This window comes from Bombus affinis, chromosome 18, assembly GCF_024516045.1.
Source record: "Bombus affinis isolate iyBomAffi1 chromosome 18, iyBomAffi1.2, whole genome shotgun sequence".
Lineage (NCBI taxonomy): Eukaryota > Metazoa > Arthropoda > Insecta > Hymenoptera > Apidae > Bombus > Bombus affinis.
In genome coordinates, this window is record NC_066361.1 from 3260456 (window position 1) to 3273907 (window position 13452).

At 42.9% G+C, this 13452-nt stretch overlaps 2 protein-coding genes across 4 annotated transcripts in view; both read left to right on the plus strand.

The window, feature by feature from the left end:
- Positions 1–13397, plus strand: part of LOC126926616 (homeobox protein abdominal-A homolog) — a 42219-nt gene extending 28822 nt beyond the window's left edge. Inside the window, exon 3 of one of the 2 annotated variants that reach the window (XM_050743017.1) lies at positions 2523–13397. In XM_050743017.1, the coding sequence (XP_050598974.1) occupies positions 2523–2950 (428 nt within the window). In that variant the 3' untranslated portion in view covers positions 2951–13397. The remainder of the gene's footprint in view (positions 1–2522) is intronic. The other variant, XM_050743018.1, reaches the window with a different exon arrangement.
- The window catches only part of LOC126926628 (homeotic protein ultrabithorax), a 284928-nt gene that overhangs the window by 34557 nt on the left and 236919 nt on the right, over positions 1–13452 (plus strand). The gene's annotated exons all lie outside the window — the stretch shown is intronic.

Genomic DNA, 13452 nt, shown 5'->3' on the forward strand with positions numbered 1-13452 from the left:
GCTCGCGCCAGCGCTCGGCCGATGGTCCCGTAGATATTTATGGTGGTTGAAGCGTGTGGGGACACAATCGGGTTCACCGGTGGTCGAGAGAAGAGAGCAACCAACGAATTCTGAGAGCGGTGTGGCGCGTGTAGAGCACAGAAGAGAGAGAGAGAGAGAGAGGAGACGCGAGGGCTTGGCAAGGAGGGACCGGCAGAGAGGATGCAACGAAGGGTTTTCTGGCTGCTTGACTCGCCCCTGGCATGATATGCCGCCAGCAGGATGGAATGGTTTTCCCTCCGGTTGCCAAGGTAACCTATGGCCCACCCTTCCAGCTTCAGCAACCACCCTGTCGCTGTGGCTGCACCGGCCGCGCGGGCTCTCTCGCTACGTGAGCTAAACTCACGCACATAAGCTTGCCGAAAAACCACGTTGGTTCCGTTGTTGTTGCCTCGCACACCGATCTCACGACCATAGCCGCACCGTACGCACAACCACTACTATCGCATCGACACGGTACATGGATAGGAATTCGCGAATACGTGTAACCTCGTCGGAGGCTGTGCACAAGCGCACATACACACCCAGTGAATCCTGGACCGCACTGCTGCGAACGGCCATGCTGAATTCAATATCAGCGTTCTCCGCATTCCCTCGCGATTTTTCCGTTTTTTCCTCTTTCTTGTCTGGCTTTGAACAATGATGACAGGATGGGTCATGCCGCGTGTTACTGGCTGCTTTGCTGAGAGTGTGTCGGAAGCTTCCAGTTCTCGAAGCATTGTTCGCGAACTAGAAAATGGAGAAATACGCCGGTTAAAGGCTACTGGAGGATACTTCCTCGGGATTTGCGCAAATTTCACGAAAAGTCGTCTATCTCTTTATCTTCATGAAGAAAGTCGCAGTGAAATGAATTTTCTCTGAAAGACAGGGACAGATAAAGGGAAAAGATCGCGTTAAAGATATTACAAGCATAAGAATATCGTTCGTTTTCAATTAATCGGTTACAACGCGATTTCGGCACGAATCAACGACGAAATTCATCGAACACGGAATCTCGCTATCTTTTAGTAGTCGGTAGCGCGTATTTGCTTCATCACGTGGCAATCATATAGCCACTCAGCGTCTTCCCGAGAATGATGGTATTATGGCTGACTGTTCATTGCGCCGGAGAACCGGTTTCTCAGCGACGAACTGAAAATGCCGAGCCCACCCTTCTACGCCGCCGGCCAAAAGTAAAATTACGTTCGAGCCAATTGCGAAAATTGCCCGTGAGAAGTTTATCGCGCGTCTATGGTGCAACTTGCGGCCATCTTACGCTGCGTTCTCTTCTCTATAAGTCGCAAATAACCAAACTGTGTTGGTTATTTGATACTTTTAAATCTCCATTCGCGTAATTTCTTAGTACTCGGTGATTGAACGATGGAAAGTTCAAAGATATCAATTAGGATAGATAAATGTAAGGTTTACGTAATTATTTGGATGGAAATGATCGCCTGTTGTCTCGGATAGGTTTTTAAAGGACTGGGTAAGCAGAGTTTTCAGTAAAGAGCAGGTGACACAAGCATCAGTTTTTACCTGGTTAGCGCGGCCATGTGCTTCGATAGCTACCTAAACACCATAAAAAATTCAGTGTGCTCAGCGTATCGCATTTTACGACTTTGACTCTGCGGGTGCAGAGAAAGTTGGACGAAAAGATATTTCAAAAAAGGGTTCAATCTTTCTTTCCGCCTATTTACAATGAACACGTAGACTTTTTTTCCCCCCCAAAAAACTTTCTACTTTTTACCTCGTTCAACCCCTGCAATAAACTGACCATCCGAACGTGTTGCTTTTTTTCACCGAAAGAGAAAGCGAGGAGAGAGTTGAGATTTGTGACTCGACAGGCGAAACGCAGGTCATTCCGTGAAAAAACATTGAACTTTACGTAACGAAAAACCTCGTTCGTAAACGGGGTAGCATTCTTTTCCTTCTTACGATCGCCGGACGGTCACTAAACAATAAACGGTAAATTTATATGGTCGAAAAAACGTGAAATTAGTAGCAGTTTTATAGCACGTAGTTGGTGTTCGCGGCTAATGACACTTATGAGGTTGATGGATCGACTAATATGTAATAACCGGCTAATGCATATCGCTGGGCAATTACGTAAGCGAGTTTAATAAATAAATCAATAATGGATGATCAAAATGGAGTCAGTTGGCCGTATAGAGTAACAGCTTTCGTGAACGAAACTCGTCTTCAAGATCGATCTCTGTGCGTCAGCGAAGGGAGCTTTTAATTTCAAACGTACAGCTATCGAATATAATTTAATCACCCAACCCTTTGCACTTCTTGCGCGCTCATTGTACCGAGCCAACAGTCAACTCTTTCTTCCAAATTTTCGCTATCAATGTGCCAATCATTCGAGTAACTTGCGCGACACTTTATTTACCTTGGACCAAGGGGACAACGAGCGTGGTAAGCATATCGACGTGGCAGGAGTTGACTGTGGTAGTGCAAAGGGTTAAAAGGCAAATTTTCCTGCATAAAAAAAACTAACCTAGGCAAATCTGCGTTTTTGACGTTTCCAGGGCCGAACGGTTGTCCGAGGCGTAGGGGTCGACAGACGTACACACGGTTCCAGACGCTGGAGTTGGAAAAGGAATTTCATTTCAACCATTACCTGACGCGACGGCGACGAATAGAAATTGCGCACGCACTTTGCCTCACGGAACGACAGATCAAGATCTGGTTCCAAAATCGGCGGATGAAGCTGAAGAAGGAGTTGAGGGCGGTGAAAGAGATCAACGAGCAGGCCAGGCGGGAACGGGAGGAACAGGACATGATGAAGAAGCAGCAGGCTGAGAAGCAAGCGAAGATACAGCAGGAGCAGCAGAACGCCGCGCTGCAGCATCAGCAGCAACATCACGTGAGCGGTCTCGACAAGACGCAGAGCGATCTTCTGAAGGCGGTCAGTAAGGTGCCCACATAGGAGACTTTGCTAGGCCGGTTGTCTTTCTTTTAAAGAAGAAACAAGAGACTGGACGCAGCCTAGACGCATACATCGAAGCGAAGTAGCTGATAAGAGGTTGGCCAAACGTGTAGAGAGAGAGAGAGAGAGAGAGAGATAGAGAGAGAGAGAGAGAGAGAGAGAAATCGAACTAACGCGGACAAGCACGAAAAATGCACCTCTTCTTGCTCTTCCGGCGTGAACCGACTAGGTCACGAAGGCCTGTCTCTTCGGGACTTCTTTTTCCTCCCGCTCTCTTGACTGAGAAGAAGGTGTTCTCGCGTACTTTACGTAGTACGCGTACTACGAAGACTTTATCGAGTGATCTCTGTTCTCTTGTTTTCGTATCGAGTTTTAAAGAGAAGAAAGGGAAACGGAGAGGAAACGCAGTAGAGGACGGTTTTACGAAGGCGAACGATTACGACTCGGAGTAACGACAATAGCGCAGCGTGTTGTGCCATTGCCCCTCTCCGATGAGACTCGGCGTCGATAAGAGGCAGAGACGCGCGGGGATCGCAAAGGTTGCGGAGGAAACGAGGGAACCGAGAGAGAAAAGCGCGCAACGATGTTTGAAGTTGTCTGTCTCTTTTGTTTTTTACGGAAGAAGAAAGGAACGAAGGAGAAATGGAATGCGGAAGAAGTAATCGTAGTCGTTAGAAAACAAAGAGAGAGAGAGAGAGAGAGAGGAGCGTAGTAGAAAAGCGAAGCGTATAAAAGAAGCGAGAAGCACACCCTCAAAAAAAAGAAAAAACGGAAAAAGATATTTAAAAAAAAAAAAAACACTACGTACTTATTTGGCTGGGCCAAAAGGAAGGACCTAGCCTGTGACTGATTCCTAGAGCGTATAATGTAATAATTGTTAATCGGGCGCGACGAGTCATCGCGATTGCCGGGTGATGAACAGCGGGGATGATCGGTTGGCGCGATAACTGCCACACAGACATACACGAGGAGCAGCCAACGATCGCGCGTCGGAAACCGACGAACTAGAATTAGCTGGAACGAGGAGAGGCCGAAGGATTAACGCCGCCCTGCCGTATAACGGAAGATCTCGTGTACGGCAGCGCCGACGAGACGATCAATTAATACCGACGGAGGAGTGGTAGGGAGTAATTAAACGAGGCTGTCGAAGAATTCGTCTAATTCCGCCGAACGATCAAAACGGAGGAAAAAAAAGGGGGGACACGAAACTCGTTGCTCTCCGCCATGCCATGGAACATGGACGATCGCGGGCCTGACCTTTTCAAATTTCTCTATTTCAACTTTGATCGATTATTCTAATTACCTCTCATTCGCCATACGACAGTTACCAACGTTGATCATCGCGATATCTTTTCTTCGCATCTATATCGGAACGTCTACGTATATCTGATAGCTTTCTCCGAAATATTCCGATCAAAGTTTAGTTGGTCGAAGAGAGTTTCTCTATTGCCGATAGAAGGATACGGCGAGAGGATGAGTGAAAATCGAATCTCACGGTAGATCGGATGTAGCTTGTTGTTCGGGGATGAACCGATAACGCGGGATAACTCGCGTTGCGATTAGTCTCGCGCGAGTGAATGAGCGGCGGAAAGGATGGCAAACGGATCGTATCGGAGAACTCTGGACGCCGTCGTTAAAACATAACATACCTATCGCGCGATTGCGGACTTTGAATACCTCGGATAGCTTGTTCGGATACCGCGCTTCTTACCGATTATAACGAAACTAGCATACATTCGACTGTATGCGCACGAGCAATTTCGTGCCGCTGGCCGACTTCTTTCCACGAGAGAGGAATTTAGTGGTACAAATCGATGCCATTTGCCGAGCTCCTTTTCCAGAGTTAATTAACCGTGGTTTACGCTCGTGATTGCCTCTTCGAGACTTCGCGTTGTAATTAGGTAAATTAACGTGGCTCCCGATAATATTTCTGCCATTTCTGACGTCCGTGCCGACTACGCCAGATCTGCTCTCGCTGACGCAAATATCCTTTAACCGTTCTAACCGAACCCGTTGCGGATCGGTGTGTTTCCTTCGGTTTTTCGTTTCTCTTTTTTCTTTCTATACATTCTTTTCGTACGTTTCTTCGACCCGGATCGGCCATGTTCTCTCGCGAAACGTTGAAAAAGATCGGCGTTGGAACGCGTCGTTGCTTCGATTGGTATTCCTTCAACGATAAATTCTCTCTTTTCTAAAACTGAATGCCCGTCGGTTCCTCTCGATTGGTACCAGAGGTGTTGGTCCGGAGGAACCCCGAGGCGCGGAAATTTATTTTTTTACGAGGAAATTTGACGAAACCACGATGAGCGATGAAGCGTTGCACGAAGATGTTGGGAAATCTGACGAAACTATACGGGGGAAAGATCGTTGATCAAACAGAAAACGAGATTATTATTCTCCATGTATTTTTTCGATCTCTCAATAACGATGTTTTAAACTATCTTGATTAACGAACGTTTCAAACGTTCGACAACGCCGTTCATTCCGATAAACCCGACCAGTACGACTGTGTTTCGAGTGAAAAATTGAAACGTTTCAGGTAGTAGTAGTCGATTTCGGGAGGGGCTGACTCGTCGATCGGCATTCACATTCATTTATCGCTTCAGTTAGATCTCAGATGATATCGCGCAAGGTATCGCTAAGGCTTTTACTAATACAAGATAACTTGTATGAAAGCAGCACGTTTTCCATATTATCTAAGATAATTTATCGTTACGCTATTGGCGAGGATCATCGTTTAATCGGGTCGCGGTCACGATCCATGACCGATCCCGCGACCATTTCGAACGCGACCTTCTTCCAAGAGAAATTTATTTTCCAACTACGATTGTTTTTTTCTTTCTTCTTTTCATACTTCTTCCTTCTTAATAACGTTATTCGCTCATTTCGCGTTGACACATGTTAATTTTTGTCTGTTAATTTTACGTAGTGTTATCATAGTTATATCGAGCATATTATATATAGCCGTGTTAATTCGAGTATCGAAATCGTTGAAAATGAACGGATGATTATTTCGTTCTGTTCCTTCCATCTTTTTCCTTCTTTCTTTTTTCTTTTTTTTTTTTTCTTGGTCAGTTCTTTCGTGTATCGTACATCGATTTGTTATTTCCGCGTCCGAGTATCTCTGTCAGTTACGCTTTCGCGTCCAGCATCACGGGACAGCAAGGTGCCTCCGCGGACGATAATCGAACGTACGAGTGGCCGTAGTAGAACGGAAAAGGGGCGAGAAAATCGGGGAAAAAAATAGAAGAAAACGGGAGTACGCCAGAGAGAGAGAGAGAGAGAACGAACTTCTAAATACACGCAAGAGATTTTTACGCAAACAAAGACACATCACCGGACGAGTATCTCACTCTTAGTACATTAAATACGTAATTTGGTGTCAGGGTAGACCTTTTTCCATAGATATAGAAGCCGTTGTTGCTATTTACTTACGTAGAATTCGTAACGACGAAGAGGACTAGCAAGGGAAACCGAGAAAGAAATGCCGATCTTTCAGATTATATAAATTATTACCTAATTATTTTTTTCTCCTCCCCGTTAATGTCGATCCGTACAAAATATTCCTCCGCCATATTCCACGATTATCGATTCGGATGCCGACCGGTTTTTAATATCGTTTATCAGGAAACAGTTTAGATTGTATCGTCGTTGTTATTTCGTCTTCCGTAAGTTGATCTTCACGGAGAACAGATCGTCTCTCGAGACTTCCGCGTCGAAAATTTCTCGTTCGCGATTCCACGTTCCTGTTGAACGTTCTTTTCTTTATCTTTTACTCGCCATTTCCAGCGATTCCTTTGGTTTTGAAAGTTTCGAAAGAAATTGGTCAACCGCTTATCGATCTGTTTGAGAAAGAGGTACGACGAATCGTCGAGGCACTGCAAACAAACGCATATACGTAACTCGAACCAAGAAAAACCGTGCGAGATTTGTTTTCCAGTAAGGCGGAGGATCTGTTGTACGAATCGCGCAATGACCATCTATTTACGATGTAAAATCATAGTGTACACAATACCGTATTATATATTGTTAAAAATAACGAGTACGTTATATATATATATATATATATATATATATATATACACATAAATATATATGTATATGAACAAAAGGGGAAGAAAATTTGTTCTGCCGTGCTCGGAAGACAAACAAACAAATAGAAAAAAAAAGAAAGATTTTGATAGTAGTATCATAATGAAAATGAAATTTAGAATACGTATGACGTACGTAAAAGTACATACAAATTAGTAGAAAAAGAAGAAATGAAAAAAAAAAAAGAATCTACGCAACAAAAGAATAGGAAGCAGGAAAAAATAAGATTTTGTTAAATCGAAGGGAGGAAAGGAACAATTTTTAGATCAGCTAGAGCAGCTATTATTATATAGTGAAAAAGTAAAGAATAAATAGACGTCCGTAATCAAGGTGAAATCGCATCGTTTTTAGGGGGAAAATCTAAGGAAAAGTAACATTGAGCGAGCGAGAGACCGAAAGAGAGAGGGAGAGAGAGAGAGAGAGAGAAAGGAAGAGAGAAAGAGAGAGAGAGAGAGAGAGAGTGAATGAATGGATAAAAACCGTATTCATATTAATACTATACCGCTAATTACCTAAAGTACTATTATACATAAATATCGCCGTACGTAAAGTAACGATTAAGCTGAGCATGCGAGTTTACTCACGAGATGTACTCATGTAAACTATCTCCATCCACCTTCATCCCCACCCGTCCCCTTCTTGCTCCTTCAACCTCCACGCCACCTTCCTCAGACCTCCACATAGAGAATATACCTCTGCATACCGTAATTGTAACGATGTCTTAAACGTGTAACGAGCAAGATAAACGAAAGCGAAGAAAAAAAGAATATTACGTTTACGCGAACGACATAGAATATAAAATATAATAAGATACGGTAGGATATACGGTTCAGTTGATGGGAATGGAACGTTCCGAGGGAACGGGATACTCGGAAAAATATATAGTTGCCGCTGGGTCCCAATTAATACTGACGCAGTTCGATGAACACAGCCAACGACGACGACGACGACGACGACGACGACGACGACGACGACGACGACGACGACGTTGATAGTTAAGAGAATGGACGAGACGCGCATTCGATCATGCTAGAATCGAATTCATGGAACCGAATAGTTTGCTCGGTGAATCGTTGACTTGTTTCTTCCATATTTTGCTTTCCTATATGTTATTTCTATAATTTTTGTTTCCTTTTTGTTTCTTCCAACGACGAACAATCGGTTGAACATCTTCGACGAATTTTCCGAAAGACGAAGCTCGTGGCTCGCTCGAAGGAATTTGAACGAAGAATCGCGTACTCGGCTACTTGGAAAGTCCGTGTTTTCTCGCGATTCTCGTTTCTGTTCGCGTGCGACGTTAGCGCGGTTTACTTCTTACGATTTGGCCTGCGTGCGTAACGTTGTATTATTGCGACTTCTGGCGAAGCAACTATACCTTCTTCGGAGCAGGATCGAGGAGAATCGACGCACGTGGCCGTAGCGATGTAGAAGCGGAGAGAACTGTGAGAAAAATTGTCGACGCACGCAAGTCGTATATCGGTTCCGGTCCGCGTAATCCCAATTACGGAATTTAACGCGGTAGCGATATAAACGCGCGACCTTGATCGGCGTGATACGTTGTTCGTGATGCATTTCGTGCTGCCGGTTTAAGGTTATTTCTGTTCTATATCGACAGTTTTCGGACGGAAAGTAATAAAAGGAAGGTGTGCGATCGCGCCTCAATCTTCTTCGGCTCAATGTATACGTAAAAAGAAATACGAATGTGAAAGAGAAAAAGATGAATGGAAAAGGGAACTGAAGACGTTTAATGGAAAGGGGGAGAGAAATTTTTTACGGGGGAAAAAAAAAAAGAACATTAAAGAAGGGAAAAGATGCACGTGACGCGATCGAGTGCCGAGAATCGGTGTAACTATTTGTAGAAAAGCTTTACACGTGACTCTATTTACGAATTATTAATATTAATATTATTATTATCGATAATATTATCGACGACACTATTTTTATTATTTTTATTACTACATAGCATAGTTACGTTTTGTTTTGAATGTTAATACCGTTTGCGTGTACAGAGTCTGTTTTTTAAAACGACTTAAGTGACGCGGCTGGCCAGGAAACGTGGTTAGCGGAAGTGGCGGCGCCGATACGTCCGACAAATTAGGGATATACGTAACGCGTACTAAGTATAATTAATTATCATTATTAATTAGCTGAGAAGTTTGTACAGTAATCGCAACGGTGAGATTCGTAGCGACCATGTTATATACGTACGTATGTATTAAGTCTTTAATCGTTAGTGACTGCGGTTCGAAAGGAAAGAAAAAAAAAAAAGAAGAAAAAAATTCAATGTAGCTGTGTGTGTGACGCGCATATTCACACGAGCCTCTCGCCGAGAAAGCAGCGTCGAGTGTTTCGACCAAACGAACGAACGATTTGGGAACCTAGGCGTTTCCGCTTTCCACTCATCTGCTCGGCTCGCTCCATTCGGGACCCTAGTAACCGAATTCCGTTTATTCGACGTTTTTCCTTGAACCGTGTTGCCCGTTCATCCTCGAAGGATAAGTCGCGCTGAGACGTGCCTCGACTGCGTGCCGTCCTCTCGTTGTTTCTAATCGTAATCCCATTGACGAACAGTCTCGAACAACCGATCGTTCGTTGCGTGTTGCCAGTTGTTTACGTTACGTCGTTTCGTTGCATCGTTTCCATTGTTTTCTCTTTTATAAGCGTTCGTGTTGATCGTCCACATTATCGTCTATTTTTGCCCCCCTCTGTTTTAAGTTTCGTTGCGAGTACTTTACGTTCCCGGTGATATACTCGGTGTCGCCGATTTGTTACGCAAATTGACGTTAATTTTATGAGATTAATGAAGCGTGGCGCGTCGGAGAAGAACGTGGCCCGCGTTCCCAAATCATTCGGGCATAAAACCGAAGAGGATCAGCGCGTCAGACGTGAATTTTTAGAGTAACAGAAGAAAAACTGTGCGGGCGCCGTCCACATACGAAGCTTTCTCTCGGCTTATCTTTAAGCTACCTAGTGGCATCTACATTGTTATAGAATATTATTCCAAATAATTGACGCGTAATCATATCATATAACTTTCCTAACGCTTCCTTATTCTCTTTCGCACCCTCCCCTAATCTTACCTCCATCCTTTCATCCATCCCTCGCCAACCTACTTCCTTAATCATTTACCCTTTCCTCTCCTCACATCTAATCGAATTACTCGCTCTATTCTTACCATTATTATAGATGTATTATATTGAATTAAAACTGTATCGATTAGGTCTATACATACGAATATATATATATATATACACACACACACACACACATTATATATATTGCTATATATGTATTATATATGTATGTATGTATATATATATATATATACGTGTAGATTCACAAAAACACAAGTAACAAAAATAAGGAAATAACACGAACAACGTTGACAACAAAAGCATCGCTATTTAAGTAGTACAACTTTTGCCCGACTTGCCAAACTCGCGTAAAAAAAGCAACAGGAATTATAAAGATGACGAACCAACCAACCAACCAACCAACCACGATCCATCGTCGCTCTTCTGGAATCGATTTGACGATTCGATAAACGTGAAATGGAATACGCGCGTGTCGCGCGGTGCTCTCGAGAGTGTTGGAAGATCAGAAGAGAAAAAAGGAAATTTGATGCGTGCACGCGCGTATGTGAACACTTCTCTAATCCGAATTAAGGAAATTGCGTGAAACGGAAACACTGTGGAGTGTGGCTCGAGCGTTGGTCGAAACGACGTCACAGCGTTTTGAAGCGCGGAAGAGAGAATGGAAGAGAAAAAGGGGATGTGAGTGTCCTTCGAACGGGGGACCACCTACGTCCGCATAAGTGAGAAAGAGAGTATAATTAATCGGAAGCGTGTGAATGAGAGAAATAGAACGAAAGGGAATGTTCGCGTGAATTGTACTATGTACGTGTATGCGTTGGGCAACGTGGCATAGATTCGACAGAAATCTAAATTTTCAACTATTATCGAATATATGCGTACCGATTGGTAATGAAAAAAGCGACGAAAAAAAGGATGGAATTATTTAAAAGGATACGACATCGGAGTCCGTTCGACAGGATGCAGATAGAGCTAAAAATACGAAAAGATGAGAATAAAACGATGGAAGAATTTGTTATATTTTCTTTATTACGTACTAAATCTGATTGTTTATTTATGAGCTGTTTATTTTACATGTTTTTTGTAGTTTTGTTTTTGTTAAATGCGAAGCGAAAATGTAAGAGTGATTGAGACTACTGCCGAGTTTTATTTTCTTCTTTTTTTTCTTTTTCTTTTTTTTTTCCTTTAATCATACAATTAATGCTATTATCGTTTTTTCTACGTTTCCGAGATTATGTACAGATATTTATAAAAACGTTGCGACTTCGAAAGACGTCGATTTCGTCTCGTAACAAGCGGAGAGCACTTTCCCGATAGGCCATCGGAGTGAGATCTCTCCGTGCCATAAAAATGCGCGACCATGATACGATACGATTCGATCGTCTTTCGAAGACAAAAGGAAAAGAAGAAGCAAGAATGTGTCGGACGAAAAAATGCATCTAATTGTAATATATTATCACTGTATAAGTTTCTCTTTTTACTGTGTTCGTTAGAGAATCTTACGATCGATTTGCGTGTGTTACGCAACACCGCTACGCGCATAGACTCGGAATTAGATGTAAGCACTTTTTTCCGGAGACTTAAGTAAAATTTTCATTAAAATGTAAAACAACGTAGTTGTGCACGCAAACATAATAATTCCTTGGCTTCCATTGCTTACAACTAGTTCCGGAAGTCGATAGGCTGGACGAACGTGTCGGTGGTCTACGCTCTAAGTGTTGTTTCTATTATTGGCAGCTGTCCCATTTTTCGCGCGTGCGTCGAATACTGTTACTTTTAACGAGGGTTTTTTTATGGTAGTTCTATGCTCGCGAGTGTACAACATCGTGTGTATCCTGCCGGTTAGTTTCTTAGCGGGTCGATGATGCCTCGAGAATTTCACGTTCGAACAGAGAGAGAGAGAGGGGTAGCTGTCTCAGCGACTATTCGCGCGTTTTCGCGTTGCGCGCGAGAACGCGAATTTTCCCTCTCCCCTTATCTCTTCCCAGTGAAACGATCGTGCGATTCTCGAACTTCCGTTTTGTTAAGTTCTTCGTCCTTATAAATAACTTTCGTCGGCTATATATCGTCCTGCGCCGTTAAACGGTTACTTAAATATTGTTTATTGTTTCGAGAATTAAGTATAATATACGCGAGTGATGGTTATTCTTAGAAAGTAAGTCGAAGACGAGCGGAAAAACGGAGGAAAGATAAACGTAACTAGAAAAGTAAGAGCCACGTAGCCGGGTTTGTGCACATGTCGCATTTTTTTAACTCTCGAGTCGCCAATGACAGTGGGATTTCGATGTCGAAAGTTTCTCTTTCGAGTGTTCGATGCTTCGACGCGATGTACTGTGATCGTTATTGTTTTCTCTGCGCAAAAACAAAAGTCGTTGTTCCTCGTTTTTTTCTTTTCTTTTCTTTCTTTTTTTTTTTTTTTTTTTTTTCTGTAGAACAATTCAACATCGAATTTCTTCTCACGGTACTGTTTTAGTTCAACTCGTGAACCATTCGTCGGAAGAACCGTGCACACGCGTTTTCGAATCTCTCCACAGACATACACATACACGAACACATATACATACGATATACAGGTGTTCACGCATGCTCACCGTGCAAATTCGCATACGTAACGTACACATACTCACGCATGTACCATTCGAAGGTAAAAAGAAAAAAAAAAAAAGAAAAAAGGCAACATACGAAAAAAAATATCAGAAAACCGAGAATATTTAGGTCTTATAATTATCGTCTTGCTGTACCTACGTTAAATGAATGGAAAGCCGTGTATTACTTCAAGAGTTTCTTCGATGTAAATATTAACACTACGTAACGTTAACGTTGCTCAGTGAGCGAGGAACCGCGGCGATCCATCGATCGGGTATAATTAATCGAGAGGCGACTTTGTTGACCGCTCGATTGATTGGTCGGTGGTGGAGAGAGCCGCGGTTGCTCGCGTGCCGCTGGATGATACCTAATTAATGTAATGCTAGAACGATAAGAGAGCGTAGCTGTCCTTCAATACCTACCTACCACGTTAAGAGTAATAAAAGTAACGGAATAATGGAGTCTCGTGTCTACTGACTATTTCAAGAATTAGTATTATACCGTACGATGAAAAAGGTGACGACGACGAGGGTGGCGATTGACGATGACATTGACAGGCGAAAAGTTAATCCATTGACAATGAATGTAAATGTATCCATTTTCGAAACTTGATGTAGAATTATACTCATAAGCTATATCTATGATATACAAACGAAATAAAAGCGTATAGTAAATTATAGGGTGCATCAATCTCTACGAGCCCTTTGCTTCCAAAAGTGTCTCCCATTCGAA